Source organism: Hypanus sabinus, chromosome 6, assembly GCF_030144855.1.
Source record: "Hypanus sabinus isolate sHypSab1 chromosome 6, sHypSab1.hap1, whole genome shotgun sequence".
In the NCBI taxonomy this organism is placed as follows: Eukaryota; Metazoa; Chordata; class Chondrichthyes; order Myliobatiformes; family Dasyatidae; genus Hypanus; species Hypanus sabinus.
Window position 1 is genome coordinate 20,022,303 of NC_082711.1, and position 23,367 is coordinate 20,045,669.

The window sequence follows — 23,367 nt, forward strand, 5'->3', positions numbered from 1 at the left end:
CACTCCATTCTTTACTCCTCCGTTGTCTCTGTGGAGGAGGGAATTCAGGTCTTCATTCCACATTCAAAATTTTAAATAACCCAGACATTGTCCTCTTACAGTTTGATATTCTGTTTATCACTAGTAAATGCCAAGTATTCTTCAATTCTTTCTATTATTTCCATAAGTCAATGCATGCTTTTCAGCTCTTGTGTATTACCAAAAGGCATAGAGTGAGTGGATTGCCACAACACTTTTCCCCAGGGTGGAAATGGCTAATACAAAAGAACGTAATTGGAGAAATGTATAGGGTGGGGGGGGGGGGCGGGAGAGTGTTGATGTCAGAGGCATGTTCATTACACAGAGAGTGATGGGTCCATAGAACACACTGCCTGGGGTGGTGGTCGAAGCAGCTATACTGGAGCCATTTAAAAAACTCTTAAGTAAGCACACAGATGAAAGAAACATGGAGGATGGAAGGGTTAGATTGATCTTAGAGCAGGTTAAAAGGTCAGCACATCATGGGCTGAAGGGTCTGTACTGTGCTGAAGTGCACCTTGACACACCAAATCATCCCTGGTACAACCAATTGGTTTTGGAAGTCACACAATTAGTTAATTGGAGATCACCATGTGCAGTCAAGGTGTTTCAATTGATTGTTGTAAAAATACACCTGTATCTAGAAGGGCCAGCTGCTGGAGAGTCAGTATCCTGGTTAAAAGCTACACCATGAAGACAAAAGAATACTCCAAGCAACTCTGTCAAAAGGTTACTGAAACACACAAGTCAGGAAATGGATACAAGACAATTTCCAAGTCACTGAATATCTCTTGGAGTACAGTTAAGTCAATCATCAAGAGATGGAAAGAATATGGCACACACTGTAAATCTGCCTAGAGCAGGCCATCCTCAAAAACTGAGTGACCCTGAAAGAAGGGGACCAGTGAGGGAGGCCACCAAGAGATCTATGTCAACTCTGGAGAAGTTACAAGTTTTAGTGGCTGAGATGGGAGAGACTGCGCAATCAACAACTGTTGCCTGGGTGCTTCACCAGTCGCAGCTTTATGGAAGAGTGACAACGAGAAAGACACTGTTGATAAAAACTCACATAAAATTTTGGCAAGAGTTTGCCAGAAAGCTTGTGGGAGACTCTGAAGTCAGCTGGAAGAAGGATCTATGGTCTGATGAAATCAAAATTGAGCTTTTTGATCATCAGACTAAACACTATGTTTGGTATAAGCCAGACACTGCACATCATCAAAAACACACCATCACTACCGTGAATCACGGTGGTGACTGCATCATGCAGTGGGGATGCTTCACTGCAGTAGGCCCTAAAAGGCTTGTGAAGGTAGAGGGTAAAATGAATGCTGTAAAATACAGGGAAATCCTGGAGGAAAACCTGATGCAGTCTGCAAGAGAACTGAGACTTGGGAGAAGATTTGTTTTCCAGCAAGACAATGACCCCAAGCATAAAGCCAAAGCTACACAAGAATGGCCTAAAACAACAAAGTTAATGTCCTGGAGTGGCCAAGTCAGAGTCCAGATCCAATTGAGAATTTGTGGCTAAACTTGAAAAGTGCTGTTCATTCATGATCCCCATGCAATCTGACAGAGTTTGAGCAGTTTTGTAAAGAAGAATGGGGAAAAATTAGTGTCCAGATGTGCAAAGCTAATAGAGACCTTTCCACACTGACTCAAGGCTGTAATTGCTGCCAAAGGTGCATCTACTAAATACTGACTTGAATCAATTATACAATCAGTTATTTTGTGTTTTATATTTGTAATTAATTTAGATCATTTGTAGAGATCAGTTTTCACTTTCACATGGAAGAGTCTTTTTCTGTTCATCAGTGTCTAAAAAGCCAGATCAGCCAAAAAAACCCACTGTGATTCAATGTTGTAAGACAATAAAACACACAAACTTTCAAGGGGGTGAAATCTTTTTATAGGCACTGTATCTTGCATGCACTGTACATACTGCAGATCTTGAAAATCTGAGATAAAAATCAGAAAATAGTGGAACTGCCCAGGAGTTTACGTGGTTCCTGCTGAGAGAAACAGAAGAATAATTTGGCGGACTATTATCAGAAATGGATATTAAGATATTAAGAGACACAGTTGGTTGGGTTGGGGATGGGTAGGGAGAAGAAATGGGAGTAAAACGAAGGAAGTCTGTAATGGGGTGGAAGGCAGCCAAGATTAAATAACAAGAAGGAAAACAGTGCAAGGGAAAGGGCAGGATAGATTCCCCAAAAGTGGTGTTGCAGGTAGGTAGGGTGGTGAAGGCAGCTTTTGGCACACCAGCCTTCATCAGTCAGGGCAGTGATGATAGGAGTAGGAATGTCACTTTGCAACTGAATAAAATGTTGATGAGGCACATTTGGAACACTGTACTCAGTTTTATCAGCCTGCTACAGGAAAGATGCCATTAAGCTAGAAAGAGTGCAAAGGAGATTTACAAGGACTCGAAGGACTGTGTTATAAAGAGAGAGATTCAGCAGGCTAGGGCTTTATAACTTGGAGCATGGGGGAATGAGGGGTGATCTTATGGAGGTGTATAAAATTATGAGGGGCATAGATAGAGTGAATGCACAGAATCTGTTTCCATGGATTGTGTAATCAAGAACTTGAAGATCCAAGGTTAGGGTGAGGGAGGAGATTTAATGAGAACATAGAACATAGAATAATACAGCACAGTACAGGCCCTTCGGCACACAAAAGAACCTGAAGGGTAACTTTTTTACCAGTATATGGGACATGCTGTCGGAGGAAGTGACTGAGGCAAACACATTAACGACATTTAAAAGAGATTTGAATAAGAATGTGGATAGGAGTGGTTTAGAGTAGGGCATCCCAACCTTTATTTTAATGCCATGTGTCCCTACCATTAACCAAGGGGCCCATGGATCCCAGGATAGGAATCCCTGGTTTAGAAGGATATGGGTCAAACATGGGCAATTTAGATCAGCTTAGATAGGCCTGTTAGGTGGCCCTGTTTCAATACTGTATGACTCTAATGAATGTGAGGGTCTGCAAATAGCAACAGTGAAAATTCAAACAACGTGGCCAGAGAAATTCCACACAAAGAAATGACATTTGGGTTGGGATAGATATAAGGAAAAAATTAGTGGGAGGTACAGGGAGAGACAGAAATTTGGAGCAGGCTTTGTATGTTATGGAAAGATATTACAACATAATTTTGAAAGATTACTTTGGGAAAGGGTGAGGCACACAAGACTCATTGTATTAGCCAGCAGTGTCTCTTTGACATTCACTAAAACCATACTAATCTATTATTAGAACACACTGACCTCATTTACCTCAATGAACGGTAATACTTCATTAGTACGAGTTCCTTCAGTGTCACACAAAAGAGTTAACAACAGATTATTATCTGATGTTAGGTTTTGATTCCCCTGTTTACTGTTTGGATTCTGATTTGGCACAAGTGCTTGGTGTGCTCCCATTAGATTTCCTGTAAATCAAAATATATTTTATCACTTTCTAAAAAAAACATAAAAAAAGGCAATCAAATGCCAAAGACCTACCACCACGGATGGCACATCAAAAGACTGCATCTGCCGGGGAATCCTCTTGTTGCTCAAACAATAGCAGGTGTAGCACCAGTTATTGACAAATGTTCTTTCCAGTTAGTCAAATAAGCACCTTATCTCTTTTACTGCTATCCACAGAAATCCTGTATCAAATGAAGTCTCAATTGTGTTTGTGGTGTGCCATTGTCTGGCACAAGTCTTCTTGGGCACTTCCAGACAGAACTATTGGTATCGAAATCGAATGCATCACTGAAAGGTTTTGAGGCTGTAGTTCAGAATGGTTATGAGGTGTCAAGGCACATTTCAAGCTGGTTATTTGTCAGGGTTCGCTGAATAAAAATGTCACAGCATGGTTTAACTGTCCAACACCTTCTGACAAACCATGATAAAGCACCTGTCTGACTGTGTTTCTGAGCAGACATTTATTGCCAACGCAAACACTGGTGCCATGTAACACTGTTACACTTTACATCAACAAATGCAATGTGCATCACTTGTGAATGATTTGTTGATAAACAATAAATACACAAAAGCACCCAGGCATTGCAATTTGGTGAATGAAAGGCTGCTGAAAACCATTTTGCTTCTGTGCTTTAGAGTTAAAGATAATGAAACAAACTGCCTTTTCTGGGCCACAGAACCATTTGCCCTGGTGAATTTCTGTCAGCTCATAGCTTTTTAAGCGATTTGTCACTTAAGACGGTCTGAATAAGCTCTGGCTCCTTGTCACTAGGCAGAAGGTTTTTCTCTCTGAGCTCCACGAGAAGATTGCTGACCCCTCTCCACTTCTTGACCACGCGGCGTTCCCGCTGCTTGCTGATCTTTATCTGCTGCCTGAGGTAATCCACTTCATCCTGTAGCTGGATTATCTTCCTCTTGGCGACAACAGGATTTGCCAAACAGTAACTGTGCTCTTGGAACACTTCCTTGATGCTGCTGGTTTGGGTACTGGTACTACTACATGTATTTGTGCTAATGTTAGTGTTACTGCCAGAGCTGGTGAAGGACTTGGGTGGGGTTTGTTCGTTACTGATGCCCCCAGAAGTCAGGGGGGACTTTCTGCCTGCTAATTTCTTCAAAAGAAAAAGAAGAAGAATTACTATTAGTACTTTATGCCACTTTAAAAATTTCTTCCCCTCAGGCCAATAATCTGATCAACCTTTCTAGTTAGCTCCCACCCACCCCCTCTAATTTAGTACCTCAGACGCCGCAACGCACTTTAAACATTTTAAACTGCTTATTATAAACATGGTTGCAATGTAAATGCATGCTAGTATTTATGTATTTACCCACATTTTTATTCCAAATCCTTAGTTTAACCTTTAACTTATTTTTATATAGTTCTTTATAATTGTTGAATGTTGCTCTTTGTTGCTTCTCAAGCCAATTCACTGTAGCAAATTCCTACTATATACACATATCAATAGCTAGGGCACCTTTTGCACAGTACTCCATAATTTTATGTATTGCACTGTACTGCTGCTGTAAAAAAAAACATTCATTACATTTGTCACTGATCATAAACCTGATTCTGATATGGGTCTCTTTTGTGGAGAGATTGGGAAGGGGGCAGGGACAGGTTGGGAAAAGGGGAAGAGAGAGGAAGCACCAGACAGACATTCTATAATGTTCAAATCAATTGCTTGGAATCAAATTGCCTTGCCTGGTGTCTCAGAGCTGGGTGTATCTGAACACCTTTTCCACACCCCCTGCACTGGCATTCCTTCTCTGCCACATGTCCCAAACCCCTCCTGTGGCACTCCAACCTCACTATTCCCAACATTCTTTGCTCTAGCCAGATTTACAAACTTTCTCTCCACTCCATCCCAACCCTTCTGCATCTTAATACTAACCTGACGTATTGCTCATGTGCTTCTAACCTGAAATGTTAATTCTCGCTTTCCACAGAAGCTGCTTGACCTTCTGAGTGTTTTTCAGAATTTTCTGATCACATTTCCAATTTCCACTCTTTTGACTTCCTAATCTTACTTGTGACAGGCAGGTAACCATGGGTTGGGGTTGACAAAGAAAAGATTAAAGATGTCACATGTACTTTGAAATATACATTGATTTATGCCAAATCAAATCAGCCAGGATTTGCTGGGCAGCTCGTAAGCGCTGCCATGCTTCTGGCGCTAACTAACTTTGGATGCGGGAGGAAACTGGAACACCTGGCGAGAACATTCAGCTCCTTACAGGCAAAGGTGAGAAACAAACCCTGATCTCACAACTAGCGCTGTAAAGGAAAGTGTTAACCACTACACTACCACGCATAGGAAGTGGAGCAATAGAAGAAATGGATGGAGAAGTTGACAGGAGCGTAGAGAGGTGGAAGAGATAGAGGAGGCAGCAATAAAGGAGAGAAAGCACGAGTCAGCAGCTTTTACAATGATAACGAGTGTGACACTGAAAAAACTGAACAATTGTCTAAGCTAAAACTTGTTTTGGTGTTTCAATGACTCTCTATTAACTCCCTTTCTTTGTAGTCTCTATAATCTACTTTCTCTCAGCATTTTCATCCTACCTTTGACATCCTGTACTTGGTTCCTTTTACAAAAGCAGTAAGTTTTGCTAATAAGACACAAGGAAAACATTATTTCTGTAACATTAAACTTTTCAGAAATCAGTATTGATGCCAATAATTAAAAAAAATTAAATTGATGATCATTTCAATTTTAAAAATGTATTGAGATGTCTGTCATTGATCTCACTAAACATAAATTTATTATGCAGTTTGATAGGGTAGATGTGAAATTGATAATTCCCTTGGCTGGGAGTCTAGAAATGATTAGCTTATGAAGAGAGAAGAAGAAAGACCAGTGAAGCCTTGAATTTTCATATGCAAGAGAGTTGAGGTTCAATTACTATTTTCTGGACAGACCAATAGATCTTGATGCTAATAAAATCAAGGAAGATTGGATTTAAACAGAACGTGGTACAGAGCTTAAAGGTTATTGGAGTAAAAAAGTTGCATTGTTTGCTGTGTAACCAAAACTATGTAGTCAGTTTTGATGTAGATTATGTAGTCTGAGTTTGCTATTTGCTATGCATGTATCCAATTTAGTAGGAGAATGAAATCTTAAGAATTTAGAAGACAATGGTGTGTTAATGAGAGGTAGCTAAGGGATGTAGATTATGTAGTCTGAGTTTGCTATTTGCTATGCATGTATCCAATTTAGTAGGAGAATGAAATCTTAAGAATGTGGAAGATAATGGTGTGTTAATGAGAGGTAGCTAAGAGATGTAGATTAGAACATGATTAAGTCAATGGGTAGAAACAATAGTGGCGGATGTACTTGTGATATGCAACTGTAGACCAATTGGATATGCTAATGCAACTAAACCAGGAGATGGCTATAAAAAATGCTATGTACAAGGATCGGTGGGCAATCAGCGACTAGCTCAATGACTGTCTCAGCTTTGATTTGCAAATTAAAGTTTAATACTTCTTGAAGAATCTTATGCATCTCCTGGTCGTTTGTGGGGCACGAGAAACCACGACAAGGTCAACCATGATCTTTACTGAATGGGGCTGGAGTTTGGGGTCAATACTGAAAGTCAGAGCCCAAAGGCTGATTGGCCATCTGGAAGTCAAAACCCAATTACTGAAGCCTGGAGATTGGAGGCTGAAAGCCTGGAGGTGTGATTGTGTATGTCTGTAAGTGGGCAGGAAGAAAGGGTCCTTTAAAAATGTTTTTATTGAGATGCAGTGTGGAATAGGCCCTTCTGGCCCCTTGAGCCGCACTGCCCAGCAATCCCTGATTTAATTAGTTATACCTGTTATGCCACTGATGTTTACGGCAGCAATGAATGTCCTAACCCCTGATTTATCCATAGCCTAATCATGAGACAATTTACAATGGCCAATTAACCTACCAACCAGCATGTCTGTGGAATGTGGGAGGAAACCAGAGCACCTGGAGGAAAACCATGCATTCATGGGGAGAACATACAGATTCCTTACAGACAGCAGCAGGAATTGAACCCAAGTCACTGGTACTGTAAAGCATCATGCTAACCACTATACTACCGTGCCTTGGTTTCATATTGCTGTTTTGATGCTTGTTGTGTTCTAATCTGTGTTGCTGTGCCAAGCATTGTGGACACGCTATGTTGGTGCACAAATATGCGGCGACATTTGCGTTTGCCCCCAATACATTCCTAGGTGTGTTGGTTGTTAATGCAAACACCACAATTCACTGTATGTTTTGACGTACATGCAAAAAATTAATCTGAATCTGAATGGCAGAGGGGCTGAGGTTCCAGTTTCTGCTCGTTATGTCCTTGAGCCTGAAATGTAGTTCTAGTAAACCAAGTCAGAAGTGGATACGAAAAGTTAATGGAATATTTGTTGGCTTAAGAAAAATCTGATAAGGTTACTCCCATTTCTCAGCTCTCAGTCCACTGGTTTGTAGATTACAAATACTCACCTGCATGTTCAGACTTTCTTTAATTGAATAGGAGCCCCTCCAACACCCTTTTATAGTGGCAACTTTCAAACCCATACTATCCTTTGGGTGATTTTTTTTACCCTCAACCCTTAAATCTATATTCTCTGGTTATCGACTTTCCTATTAAAATGATCTCACTTCAGCTCCGCTTCTTCCAAAGAATTGCAAAGTTCATGACATAAATTAATAAGTTGCAAATTTAGCATACACACCGAAAGTGAGACCATATCCCAGTGCTGCCTGAGATCATTTGGAGATCAGAACACCTGTGCAACCCCTCTCTTACTTTTTGAATATGTGGAGGGAAATCAAATATTGTAGGGACGGCATCTTCTCGCAAGCGTCTGGTCTGTCCTGTCCGGTCAAAGCAGGTTTGCTCAAAATGTTTGGAGCAAAGGAAAGTGTGTTTGCTTGGCTTGAAGTTTTCCCGCCGAACAAGTTGTATCCACTCCATCCGTCTCCTGGGGTTAGAGGGAAACCTTAATAATAAAAAGTAAAAAGTTATCTTACTGGGAACTGTAGACCTAAATTTCGGGAAAGATTTTAAAAAATGCAATTTCTTAGAAATACTGAAAGGGAGAAAAATAAACAACCACAGACACTGGAGCTGTACCTTACATTGTTCATTGCTAAGCTCAGGCACTGTCTGTGTGGAGATTGCACGTTCTCCCTGTAACTGTGTAGCTTTTTCCAACGGGCTCATTTCCTACCACACCTCAAAGTCCATAAGACCGAGGAACAGAATTAGGCCATTTGGTCCATCAAGTCTGCCCCCCCCATTCAATCATGGCTGATCCTCCCCCCCCCCAGCCCCACTCCCCGTTACCTTTGTTATGTGTCTAATCAAGAACCTATCAAGCTCTGCCTTAAATGCACCCAACAACCTGGCCTCCACAGATGCCTGTGGTATCAAATTCACAACCTATTGACTAAAGAAATTTCTCCTCATCTGTTTTAAATGGACATCCCTTGATCCTGAAGTTGTGCCCTCTTGTCCTAGACTCCCCCACCATGGGAAACATCCTTTCTACATCTACTCTGTCTAGGCCTTTCAATATTTGAAAGGTTTCAATGAGATTCCCCCTCACCCTTCTAAATTCCAGTGAGTACAGACCCAGAGCCATCAAATGTTCCTCATATGATAACTCTTTCATTCCCAGAATCACCCTTGTGAACCTCCTCTGAACCCTCTCCAACGCCAGCACATCTTTTCTTAGATGTGAAGCCCAGAACTGTTCACAATACTCAGGTGCTTATAAAGACTCAGCATCACACCCCTGCTCTTGTATTCTAGACCTCTTGAAATGAATGCTAACATTGAATTTTCCTTCCTCATCATTGACTTGACCTTCAAGTTAACCTTTAGGTTGTTCTGCACAAGGACACCCAAGTCACTTTGCATCTCAAGAGTTTTGGATTTTCTCCCCATTTAGAAAATAGTCTGTACCTTTATTTTTACTACCAGGTGCATGACCATGCATTTTCCAATACTGTATTTCATTTGCCACTTCCTTGCCTATTCTCCTAATCTAAGTTCTTCTGCAGCCTCCTGTTTCCTCAATACTACCTGATCCTCCACCAATCTTCATATCATCTGCAAACTTGGCAACAAAGCCATCTATTCCATCATCTAAATCATGGACATACAATATAAAAGAAATGGTCCCAACACCAACCCCTGCGGAACATAACTAGTCACTGGCAGCCAACCAGAAAAGGAGCCTCTTCTTCTCACTCATTGCCTTCTACTAATCAGCCAATGCTCTAACCATGCCAGTAATTTTCCTTTAATACCATGGTCTCTTAAATTGATAAGCAGCCTTATGTGTGGCACCTTGTCAAAGGCCTTCTTAAAGTCCAAATATATAATGTTCATTGCATCCCTTTTATCTATCTTACTTGTAAACTCCTCAAAGAATTCCAACAGGTTGATCAAGCAAGATTGTCCCTTGAGGAAACCATGCTGACTTTGTCCTATCTTGTCCTGTTCCATCAATAATTGACTCCAACATCTTCCCAACTACTGAGGTCAAGCTAACTGGTCTATAATTTCCTTTCTGCTGCCTTCCTCCTTTCTTAAAGAGTAGAATGATATTTGTAATTTTCCAGTCCTCTGGCACCATGCCCAAGTCTAATGGTTTTTGAAAGATTATTACTAATGCCTCCACAATCTCCACCACTACCTCTTTCAGAACCGTAGGGTGCAGTTCATCTGGTCTGGGTGACTTGTGTACCCTTAGGTCTTTAAGCTTTCTGAGCTACTAACTGCACTCACGTCTCTTCCCTCACACCCTGTCTCCTCAGGGTTCATTTACCTTAAGCACCCCAATTGCCTCCAGTTCATTACACAACACCCAAACCAGTATAGCTGATCCCCAGTAGGGTCAATGAAAAACTGCTCTAAAAAGCCATCTTGCAGGCATTCAACAAACTCACTCCCTTGAAATCCATTATCAACCTGATTTTCCCATTACTGACCTGCATGTTTAAATCTCCCATGACTATCATAATATTGCCCTTATAACACAGCTTTCTGATTTCCTGTTGTAATCTGTGGTCCATATCCCACCTATTGTAGGGAGGCCTGTATATAACTGCCATCAGGGTCCATTTGCTCTAGCAGTTTTTTAACTCAACCCACAAGGATTCAACATCTTCCGATCCTATATCACATCTTTTTACTGATTTAATGCCATTCCTTACCAACAGAGCCACATCACCCCCTCTGCCTACCTTCCTATCCCTCAGATACAATGTGTAACCATGGACATTCAGCTCCCAACTACAACCAACCTTCAGCTACAATCCAGTGATGGCCACATCATACCTGACAAAACTGCAACAAGGTAATCCACCTTATTTCTTATACAGTCTGTGCATTGAGATATAACACTGTATTTGCTACCCTTTTTGATTCTGCCTCCTTTATGCACTCAACCCACTGGCTGCAATTACATCTTATTATCTGCCTGCCCTTTCTAACAGTCTGACTGAAGGCTATCTTTGCTTTTTTTTAAGCTATCCATCCTATCCTGAGTCCCTTCACTCCAGTTCCCACCCCCCTGCCAAATTAGTTTAAACATTCCTCAACAGCTCTAACAAACCTGTCCATAAGAATATTAGTCACCATCACTTTTGAACATATCTTCCCCAGAAGAGATCCCAATGATCCAAGAACCTGAAACCCTGTCCCCTGAACCAGCTTCTCAGCCATGCATTAATTTGTCAAATCATTCTATGTCTACCCTCACTGGCATGTGGCACAGGTAGCAATCTAGAAATTACTACCCGTGAGGTCCTGCGACTCAGCTTTCTACCTAGCTCTCTAAATTCTCTCTTTAGGACCTTTTTGCTTTTTCTTCCTCAGTCATTGGTACCAATATGTATCAAGACATCTGGCTGTTCTCCCTTCCCCTCCAAAATGTTGTGGATGAGATCTGAGACATCCCTAACCCCGACACCTGGGAGGCAACATACCATTTGGGTGTCCCGTTCACATCCACAGAATCTCTTGTCTGTTCCCCTGACTTCTGAGTCCCCTATCACTACTGCTCCCCTCTTCTCCCTTTTTCCTTTCTCCACCACAAAACTATGCTCAGTCCCATTAACCCGGTCTCCACGGCGTTCCCCTGGGAGACCATCCCCCTCAACAATATCCAGACTAGTATACCTATTATTCAGGGGAATAGCCACTAGGGTGCTCTGCTCTAACTGCCAGTTTCCATTTCTCCTGACAGTCACCCAGCAACTCGCCCCCTGCAACTTCGGGGTAACTATTTCCCTGTTACTATGAGCAATTATCTCCTCACTCTCCTGTACAAGCCAAAGGTCAATCACCTGCTGCTCCAGATCCCCAACATGGTCTTCAAGGAGCTGCAGCCAGATGCTCTTCATGCAAATAAGGTTCCCTGTGAGACTCGGGGTCTCCCGGGACTCCACATCTGGCATAAAGAACAGGTAACAGCCATTTACTACACCAGGTACAGTACGAGAAAAAAAAGGGAACCTCAATGAAAGCTTACCTAGAAACAATGCCTCTTTTGAACTGAAGCCTTTGAGCCAAAACCTGACACTCCTCCTCTCACCACTGGCCTACTCACAACAATGGCCCCTTCTGTACTTTTAAACAAGTGTTGCCAACCTGTGAGAAACCTTGTGCTGTGGCCACTGATTGGGCTGCTGGATGTGGGTTGTTAGATTAGCTGCCCTTTGTAAACTGTCTGTACTGTCAGATCCTGATGCCTTTGCAATCCAAAAGTCATTTGGAAGTCAAGAATGAGGTATAAAACTTGTGGCTTAAGGCCGTATCAAGTGTTTCAAGAGCAGAGAATCAAAGGAAAGATCAGAGTAGAAAGTAGTCATGGACTCCTCATACCCAACTACAACAGAATACAATCGGCCCTGCTTATACGCGAGGGATTGGTTCCGGGACCCCTTGCGGATACCAAAAAATGCAGATGTTCAAGTCCCTTATTCAACCTGTCTCAATTTGGTGGACCTTAGGACCCAGCAGAACCCCAGACCTTATTTAACCTGTCTCAGTGTGGTGGACATTAGGACCCGGCGGCGGTGCTCTGAATCCGTAGTGTTTCTGTTCACAAAAATAATCACGATTGAAAATAAAGTGGAAATAATAAAGCGATCGGAAAGAGGTAAAGCGCCATCGGTCATTGGAAAAGCATTAGGCTAGACGGTCAAACATCGGAACAATTTTAAAGGATAAAGTGAGAAAGGCCCTGTCCCGATGAAAGCTACAATTAATACTAAGCAACACAGTGGTTTAAACATTGGGTTTTGAGTTTTTGATCCTCCACATCAACCGGGCACGGATGGAGAGCGCACTCAGGAGCGATCTGTCACTGGATCGAACTCGGGAATTTCAGTTCCCAAGCCCGGCGCTGAAACGTATGTTCTTAAGTGTTTTATATGCACAGAAAGGTAAAATATATACGACAAATGTTTGACTAACTGATGCTAAATAATACCGGATGTACCTGTTCTGACTTACTTAATAAGAGAACTTCCGATTTTTTTTCGATCCTGATCCATGATAACCCACGCACATCCTGCTGTATACTTTAAATCATCTCTAGATTACTTATAATACCTAATATAATGTAAATGCTATGTAAAATAGTTGTTATACTGCATTGTTTAGGGAATAATGACAAGAAAAAAAAGTCTGTACGTGCTCGAACAACAAGTGCTAGACAGAGAACTTACAGGCTTTCTCGATCTGTGGTTGGTTGAATTCATGCATATGGAACTTGTGGATAAGGAAGGCCGACTGTATTCCATTGTAACAGTTAAGCAATAGGATAGGCAAATTCAAGTAATTTGACACTTGTCACTGAAACCAAGAAGTTTCCAGAAAAATACAGAGGTAACTGCACCACAACCACTGGAAAATTCACTGAATTACACGTATGTAGGTGATTACATAAAAATACATGCAAGCATAGGAAAGTTAAGCTAAAAAGGAAGTAACAATTATACAGTCCAATCCAACGTTAATGTAAGCGAGCGGTAGAATCTATGGTGAGTCGATTTTACTGATCGACAGATAGAAACATAGAAAACCTACAGCACAATACAGGCCCATTGGTCCACAATGCTGTGCCGAACATGTCCTTAACTTAGAAATTACCTAGGGTTCCCCATAGCCCTCTATTTTTCTGAAATCCATGTATATTTCCAGTAGTCTCTCAAAAGACCCTATCCGTTGCTGGCGGCCCATTCCACCCGCTCACCACTCTCTGCGTAAAAAAAACTTATGCCTGACATCTCCTCTGTACCTACTTCCAAGCACCTTAGAACTGTGCCCTCTCGTGCTAGCCATTTCAGCCCTGGGAAAAAGCCTCTGACTATCCACACAATCAATGCTTCTCATCATCTTCTCCATCTTTATCAGGTCACCTCTTGTGTACATGGAAAGCATACTGACTGGTTGCATCTCTGTCTGGTATGGAGTGCTGGGGGGCAGAGGGAATTGTGCTGCGTAGTCCCCAAATATTGCCACAGTTCTGGCACCAACATGTCATGGCTACAACTTATTAACCCCAAATGCATGTGGGAGGAAGCTGGAACACTTGGAGAAACCCATGCAGCCATGGGGAGAACGTATAAACTCCTTACAGATAGTGGCGGGTATCAAATCCCGTTCTTACAGCTAGTGCCGTAAAACATTGTGCTAACTGTTACACTACCATGCCGCCCTGATCCCACTTATTATATATTAATGATATTTTATTTACATATTAATACATTAATAATGGAATTAAACCACCACAATGTGCTAAGATTACTTTATAAGTCATTAGAACAATAAAATATGAATTATCTTACATTGTTCTAGATTATTTAATATATTGAAATATTGTTATACACTTTGGGGATATTTCTGTAATTTTTTTGAGGTACCATGAACTATTAACTATTTAAAGTAAAAGGTTCTAGCACTTGACTAGGTAAAATCATAAGTAGTTGTGGTTCAAAGATTTCACCGCAGGCAAGATTGCAGTCATAAACTTTGGACATAACGTGGATAGATTTTAATAACTTACAAATAGTAAAAGATTACAACAATGGAGTTTGAAGTGATGCAGAAAATAATCAAATAGCCAGTGGAATGGTGGTCTTTATATTTTAAAGGAATGGAGCATCAAGAGTGTAGAAGTTAACTAGAAGTATACAAAGCCTTGATCGATCATCCAAACTACTTTAGGGTAGATAAAGTGGCCTTACCTGAACTGCAGTATAAATTTACCAGAATGACTAAAAGAAAAGAAAAGAATGACTAGAAAAGAAAGAGTGACTTGGACAAACTTTTTAAGTACAAGAATTTATCAGGTAATCTGAGGAATCTGGGAAGCTGTTTGGACTTCAGCACTCCTCTCTCCTCCTCAAACCTTACCCCCTCTGAATGCACTGTCCTTCAGTCTCCCCACACCAATCCCAACCTTACCATCAAACTCGCAGACAATGGAGTTGCTGTTGCAGTGTGGCGAACTGACATCTACCTTGCAGAGGCCAGGCGGCAACTCTCAGACACCTCCTCTTCCTTACCCCTTGAAAAGATCACCACTCCAGACCATCAGAAGATTGACTCTGACACTTTCACGAACCTCATTAGCGCTGAAGGACTCCCACTCACTGCCACGAAACTCACAGTTCTCTTACCCTGTTTCTACCTCCTACCCAAGATTCACAAACATGACTGTCCAGGTAGGCCTGTTGTCTCTGCCTGCTCGTGCCCACAAACCTCGACTCTATCCCCCTTGGTTCCGTCCCTTCCCACCTACATCTGTGATACTTCACATGCTCTCGATCCCTTCAACAACTTTCCTAGCCCTGACTGCCTCATTTTCACTATGGATGTCCAGTCCCTATACACTTCTATCCTCTGTCAAGAAGGCCTTAAAACTCTTTGTTTCTTTCCCAACAAAAGACCCAACCAGTTCCCCTCCTCTACTACCCTTCTCCATCTGCAAGAATTGGTCCTCACCCTCAACAATTTTTTCTTCAGCTCCTTCTACTTTCTACAAACTCAAGGGCTAGCCATGGCTACTCCCACAGACCCCAGCTGTGCCTGCCCTTTCACTGGCTACATCGAACAGTCCATGTCCCAAGCTCTCCAACTCTTATGCAATGCATTGGTGCTGCTTCATGCACCCTTGCTAAGCTCATCAGCTTCATCAACTTTGCCTCTAACTTCCCTTGATCTATTTCTGACACCCCTCACTCCTTTCTTGATCTCTGTTTCCATCTCAGGAGACAAAACAGTCTACTGACATCATTCATAAAACTACTGATTCCCATGGCTATCCTGACTTAATCTCTCCCAACCCTTTCCCTGTAAAAATGTTATTCTCTTTGCTCTGTTATGAGTGATGAACAGACCTGATGGACAATGGGGTACAGAGTTAACCATTCCCCTTCTGAGAACCACGAACTATTACTGTTGCTATGCTGACCATGAGAAAGAGAGACGGAAAAACGAGCAAGAACATCGGCGACAGATAAGAGAGAGGAGGAAATTGCTGATGAACCGTATTGTGACTCCTTTTCGAATTATTTATTGTCTCACTGCAAGGACAATAGTTTGCTCATAAACATTCCTCAGCGGACTGAAGGAGTGGCCTTATTTGAAGGACACAGTCATTCAGGAGTGATGGATAGCTGAGTCCCTGTGAGTAGGGATAAAAGACAGGTCTGGAGAGACACCCTCCAGACATGCCAGTGGACACTGATTGAGTGTTGGAACCCACAAGAAAGGTGGGGGCTTCGAGACCGAACCAGGAGATCGGTCAGTAAAGTTCACAGTGTTAAAGCAGGGCCGGTGGGCACTTGTGTGTGTGTGTCCACTCATGCCAGAGTGACGAGTTCACCACAGAAGAACGGTCTAGCAGAAGGACGGAGAGGTCATAACTGAATGACCACACCGACACGACAGATTAAGAAAGCAAAGGAAGGTTTGCCTGACTGTAGCTGTTACATCTCGCTCGCTCTCTCTCTCTCTCTCTCTCCAACAATTACAACAACCATAACTACATCAGCACTCATGAACTGAACTTTATATTCTATGACAATTTATTTACCTCTAGACATCCATAGGGCTTGTTTATTATTATTCCTACACTTTTAGGTTTATTACTGCTAACTTGTTTTATATGTATATTTGCATCATTGAAATGGTTTTGCTTATTTTTATTAATAAACACCTTTAGTATAGTACCACCAGACTCCAACGAATTCTTCTTTCTCTGCTGGTTAGACACCCAGTTACGGGGTATATAACAGCTCAGATCCTTCGTCTCCAACACATCTGCTCCCAGTGTGAGGCTTTCTTTTCCAGGACATCCTCCTTCTTCTGTCAGTACCTCCAGCTGAACTCTGTCTTGTGTGTTTTCCCACAGCTGTCAGTCTGTGGTTTCGTATTGCCACGTGCTCTTGTTTGTTTTCATGTCCCATGTGCTCCTGTCCACGTTCCTGCTCTACTCCAGCCCGTATCACTGATTACTCCGTCTCTCACTTGTTTCTCATTATTACCTGTATTGCTGCCACCCCTGTCTCATTGTGTTCCACCTATCATCTGCCTCTCGGTTTACTGCTCAGTGTATTTCAGTCCTGTGTTTTCACCTGTTTGTTGCAAGATTGTGCCAGTGAATTTCCAGCATTTGTATCTGTACTCTGTCCATCCGAATATTGACTCTGCCTGTTTCCCGATTTCTCTGGATGTTTTGATCTCTGCCTGAACTGTGCACACAGTGATATTAATCAAGTAACAAATCCCAAGGTGCAAACAAAGTCAGCGTCACAGTACTGGGTCTGTGAATGGATCCCTGCTCCAATAGACAATGGGTGCAGGAGTCGGCCATTCAGCCCTTTGAACCAGCACCGTCATTCACAGTGATCATGGCTGATCATCTACAATCAGTACCCCATTCCTGCCTTCTCCCCATATCCCTTGACTCCTCTACGGCTATCAGCATCCTGACATCTTCAAAGGATGGGGCTTCCCTTCCTCCACCATAGGCCGCAAACGAGACTCCAGGATGGTATGTTGCCTCTCTGGTGCAAGGGTCAAGGATGTCTCTGTGTGGCTGCAGGACATTCTGGAGTGGGAGGGTGAACAGCCAGTGGTCGTGGTGCACATAGGTACCAACAATATAGGTAAAAAAACGGGATGAGATCCTACAAGGTGAACTTAGGGAGTAAGGAGATAAACTAAAAAGTAGGACCACAAAGGTAATAATCTCTGGATTACTACCAGAGCCACGTGCTAGTCAGAGTAGAAATAGGAGGATATTTCAGTTGAATACGTGGCTTGAAAAATGGTGCAATGGGGAGGGACTCAAGTTTCTGGGGCATTGGAACCAGTTCTAGGGGAGGTGGGACCGGTATAAATAGCTCGGTCTGCACCTGGGCTGGACTGGAACCAATGTCCTAGGGGGAGCGTTTGCTACTGCTGTTCAGGAGGCTTTAAACTAATGTGGAAGGGGGATGGGAACAAGTGCAGAGAGACAGAGGGGTGTAAAATGAGGGAAGAAGCAAAAAGTAGTAAGATGAAAAGTAAAAGTGGCAGGCAGGCAAATCCAGGGCAGAAAGCAAAAAGAGCCACTTTTCAACATAATTGTATAAGGGTGAAGAGTGTTGTAAAAACAAGCCTGAAGGCTTTGTGTGTCAATGCGAGGAGAATTCGTAACAAGGTGGATGAATTGAATGTGCAGATAGTTATTAATGAATATGATATAATTGGGATCACAGAGACATGGCTCCAGGGTGACCACGGATGGGAGCTCAACATCCAGGGATATTCAATATTCAGGAGGGATAGACAGGAAAGAAAAGGAGGTGGGGTAGCATTGCTGGTTAGAGAGGAGATTAACGCAATAGAAAGGAATGACATTAGCCTGGAGGATGTGGAATCGATATGGGTAGAGCTGCATAACACTAAGGGGCAGAAAACACTGGTGGGAGTTGTTTACAGGCCACTTAACAGTAGTAGTGAGGTTGGGGATGGCATTAAACAGTAAATTAGAAATGCATGCAATAAAGGAACAGTAGTTATAATGGGTGACTTCAGTCTACATATAGACTGGGTGAACCAAATTGGTAAGGGTGCTGAGGAAGACGATTTCTTGGAATGTATGCGGGATGGTTTTCTGAACCAACATGTCAAAGAACCAACTAGACAGCAGGCCATTCTAGATTGGGTATTGAGCAATGAGGAAGGGTTAGTTAGCAATCTTGTCGTGCAAGGCCCCTTGGGTAAGAGTGACCATAATATGGTGGAATTCTTCATTAAGATGGAGAGTGACATAGTTAATTCAGAAACAAAGGTTCTGAACTTAAAGAAGGGTAACTTTGAAGGTATGAGACATGAATTAGCTAAGATAGACTGGCAAATGATACTTAAAGGGCTGACGGTGGATATGCAATGGCAAGCATTTAAAGATCGCATGGATGAACTACAACAATTGTTCATCCCAGTTTGGCAAAAGAATAAACCAGGGAAGGTAGTGCACCCGTGGCTGACAAGGGAAATTAGGGATAGTATCAAGTCCAAAGAAGAAACATATAAATTAGCAAAAAAAAGCGGCACACCTGAGGACTGGGAGAAATTCAGAGACCAGTAGAGGAGGACAAAGGGCATAATTAGGAAAGGGAAAAAAGATTATGAGAGAAAGCTGGCAGGGAACATAAAAACTGACTGTAAAAGCTTTTATAGATACGTGAAAAGAAAAAGATTGGTCAAGACAAATGTAGGTCCTTTGCAGTCAGAAACAGGTGAATTGATCAAAGGGAACAAGACATGGCAGACCAATTGAATAACTACTTTGGTTCTGTCTTCACTAAGGAGGACATAAATAATCTTCCAGAAATAGTAAGGGACCGAGGGTCGAGTGAGTTGGAGGAACTGAGGGAAATACATGTTAGTAGGGAAGTGGTGTTAGGTAAATTGAAGGGATTAAAGGCAGATAAATCCCCAGGGCCAAGATGGTCTGCATCCCAGAGTGCTTAAGGAAGTAGCCCAAGAAATAGTGGATACATTAGTGTTAATTTTTAAAAACTCCTTAGATCCTGGATTAGTTCCTCAGGATTGGAGGGTGGCTAATGTAACCCCACTTTTTAAAAAAGGAGGGAGAGAGAAACCGGGGAATTATAGACCGGTTAGTCTGACATCGGTGGTGGGGAAAATGCTAGAGCCAGTTATCAAAGATGTGATAACAGCACATTTGGAAAGAGGTGAAATTATCGGACAAAGTCAGCATGGATTTGTGAAAGGAAAATCATGTCTGACGAACCTTATAGAATTTTTTGAAAATGTAACTAGTAGAGTGGATAGGGGAGAGCCAGTAGATGTGGTATACTTAGATTTTCAAAAGGCTTTTGACAAGGTCCCACACAGGAGATTAGTGTGCAAACTTAAGGCACACGGTATTGGGGGTATGGTATTGATGTGGATAGAGAATTGGTTGGCAGACAGGAAGCAAAGAGTGGGAGTAAATGGGATCTTTTCAGAATGGCAGGCAGTGACTAGTGGGGTACCGCAAGGCTCAGTGCTGGGACTCCAGTTGTTTACAATATATATTAATGATTTAGACGAGGGAATTAAATGCAGCATCTCCAAGTTTGCAGATGACATGAAGCTGGGCGGCGGTGTTAGCTGTGAGGAGGATGCTAAGAGGATGCAGGGTGACTTGGATAGGTTAGGTGAGTGGGCAAATTCATGGTAGATCCAATTTAATGTGGATAAATGTGAGGTTATCCACTTTGGTTGCAAGAACAGGGAAACAGATTATTATCTGAGTGGTGGCCAATTAGGAAAAGGGAGATGCAACGTGTCATTGTATACCAGTCATTGAAGGTGGGCATGCAGGTACAGCAGGTGGTAGAAAAGGCAAATGGTATGTTGGCATTCATAGCAAAAGGATTTGAGTACAGGAGCAGGGAGGTTCTACAAGACCTTGGTGAGACCACACTTAGAATATTGCGTGCAGTTTTGGCCCCCTAATCTGAGGAAAGACATTCTTGCCATAGAGGGAGTACAGAGAAGGTTCACTAGATAGTTTCCTGGGATGGCAGGACTTTCATATGAAGAAAGACTGTATCGACTAGGCTTATACTCACTGGAATTTAGAAGATTGAGGGGTGATCTTATTGAAATGTATAAAATTCTAAAGGGATTGGACAGGCTAATGCAGGAAGATTGTTTCCAATGTTGGGGAAGTCCAGAATGAGGGGTCACAGTTTAAGGATAAAGGGGAAGCCTTTTAGGACCGAGATGAGGGAAAAGCTTCTTCCCACAGAGAGTGGTGAATCTGTGGAATTCTCTGCCACAGGAAACAGTTGAGGCTGGTTCATTGGCTGTATTTAAGAGGAAGTTAGATATGGCCCTTGTGGCTAAAGGGATCAGGGGGTATGGAGAGAAAGCAGGTACAGGGTTCTGAGTTGGATGATCAGCCATGATCATACTGAATGGCGGTGCAGGCTTGAAGGGCCGAATGGCCTACTCCTGCACCTATTTTCTATGTTTCTATGCTGCTGTCACTCGCATCTCCTGCACATGTGGCGTAGCTACCAAGCCTGATGGAGCCATTTCTACTGACAGAAGAAGGGACAAAGATAGGTTATTGGCACCTTAAAACCAGTTGCTTCGGGCTGATGGGGCTCATCAGCTGTGGCTCGCATCTCACCTAGGAGAAGGAAAACTGACCTTTAGCCTCTGCTGCCTTGCAGCTATTCCCATTCATGAGGAAGTCTTTGGGAGTAAATTCCAAGGAAAATATCTGGAGCTGGAGTCCCTAAGGCAGTACAATGTTTGACTTCAATGCTGACTGGCAACAAGGGCACAATTGAGAGCATCCTGACTGGCTGCATCACTGCCTGGTATTAGAACTGTACTTCCCTCAATCACAGGACCCTACAGAGAGTGGTGCAGACAGCCCAGCACATCCATAGATGTGAACTTCCCACTATTTGGGACATTTACAAAGACAGGTGTGCATTTAAAAAAAAACACGCCTGAAGGATCATTGGGGGCCCAAGTCACTCCAACCACAAACTGTTCCAGCTGCTACCATCTGGGAAGCAGTACTGCAGCAGCCGCATAAAAGCCAGGACCAACAGGCTCCAGGACAGCTTCCTTCACTGGGCCATGAGACTGATTAACTCTTGCTAACACAACTGTACTTCTATGTTACATTTTCCAGTTGTACACACTATTTATTAAAAATTGCACACTTAAACAGAGATGCAATGTAAACTTTTTACCCTCGTGTATATAAAGGATGTAAGAAACAAAGACAATTCAGTTCCTCTGTTGCTGGTGGTGCCAAACTGTATGGGTCTCCAACATTCATTAGAAGCGTGTGAGTTTGCTACACGAGCAACAGCTTGCTTTCCACATTGTTTTGCCCTTGCTTGCATATCTAGACAGCTCAGACACATCATTCATGACCCTCAAAAGGGTCCATATTCTGATGTTTACGCTGACCCATCTAGTCTTTAAAAGCCTACATTGTTCCAAGTTCCATAAACTCTTAAATTTTAAAATCCCATCCTCATTTTTAAAGATTGAGTAGACTGGAGCTCTTTTCCTTACATGTACGAATATGTGTTAGTGAATCAATAGAGTTCTTTAACATCACAAAGAGGTTTGAGAGGAAGAGGTCCAGATATTGCCACTTAGTGGAAAATTCCCATTTTAAAGTTATAGACATCCAGTGACAACCTAAAACAAAACTTAGGGGAAAACTTTGCCCAGAGTATATGTGGAATGTAAAATCTGAAATCGTTCAATAATTAGATAAATATCAAAAATGGATTCAAGGGAAAGTTCATTAAGTACATGAAGAAATAAAGAACAGGACATACTCAGAGGTTTGATAAGTACTGTGGTAATACACAGCATGCACATGGAGCATTGAGAATAACATGGATCATTTGGGTAAATTGCTTATTTTTGCAGTGATAATTTGATGGGCTGAATGGCCTGACTCTGCTCCTAATGTCTTATGTAAATTTTATCTTTGCCATTTATCAATTTGGCAGTTTTGATCACTATCTCTGTAAGGTTTTCTGAAAATCTCCCTGCCTCTTCAATCTCCCTTTTTATTTATTAATTCAGGAACCTTTGTCTTTGGCAAAGAAACTATTAATAAATCAAACCTATCCTGCTCTAACAATATGACACAAGAGCCAAATTGTTGATGTTGTTAGCGATCATTATCTGGAGGGTGAAAAGTGATGGAAAGCATAATTATGGACTAACTGAAAGGAGAGCCAGGCTTCAGGAAATTGGTCTAGATTCACAAGAATTATCTCTGGGATGATAAGGGTTAACATACGAAGAGCATTTGTTCTTGCTGGAGTTTAGCAGATTGGGGGTGGGGGATCTCATCAAAACCCACTGAATATTAAAAGACCTGGATAGAGTGGACCTGGAGAGGATGTTTCCTAAAGCAGGGGGTCCAGGACCAGAAGGCACAGTCTCAGAATAGAAGAATGCCTCTTTAGAACAGAGATGAGAAGGAATTTCTTCAGCCAGAAGGTGGTGAATCTGTGAAATTTATTGCTGCAGACAAAGGCCAAGTTATTAGGTATAATTAAAGTGGATCTTGATTAGTAAGGGTGTCAAATGTTACAGGGAGAAAGCAGAAGAATGGGGTTGAGAGGGATAATAAATCAGCCATGATATAATGGTGGAGCAAAACTTGATGGGTTGAACAGCCTAATTCTGCTCCTGTCTTACGGTCTTGCGGAAATTAAAACTACACGATTTAACTTCCAATGGACATTTTGCGGCTAGTGGACAAAAGTGTCCCTGCCACATAATGAACAGTTCAGGACAAGCCTGTTTTATCATTCAACCTTCT

At 42.2% G+C, this 23,367-nt stretch overlaps 1 protein-coding gene across 10 annotated transcripts in view; it reads right to left on the reverse strand.

Moving 5' to 3' along the window:
* LOC132395349 (THAP domain-containing protein 2-like) overlaps positions 1-23,367 on the reverse strand; it is a 32,727-nt gene that overhangs the window by 5,726 nt on the left and 3,634 nt on the right. For 2 of the 10 annotated variants that reach the window (XM_059971834.1, XM_059971831.1), the window contains exons 2-3: positions 8,274-8,466; positions 1,905-4,609 (exon numbers count right to left, since the gene is read on the reverse strand). In XM_059971834.1, the coding sequence (XP_059827817.1) occupies positions 4,205-4,609; positions 8,274-8,441 (573 nt within the window). In that variant the 5' untranslated portion in view covers positions 8,442-8,466 and the 3' untranslated portion in view covers positions 1,905-4,204. Of the gene's footprint in view, positions 1-1,904; positions 4,610-8,273; positions 8,467-11,824; positions 11,929-23,367 lie in introns of those variants that run through there. The other 8 variants (XR_009512573.1, XR_009512577.1, XR_009512574.1 and 5 more) reach the window with 8 other exon arrangements.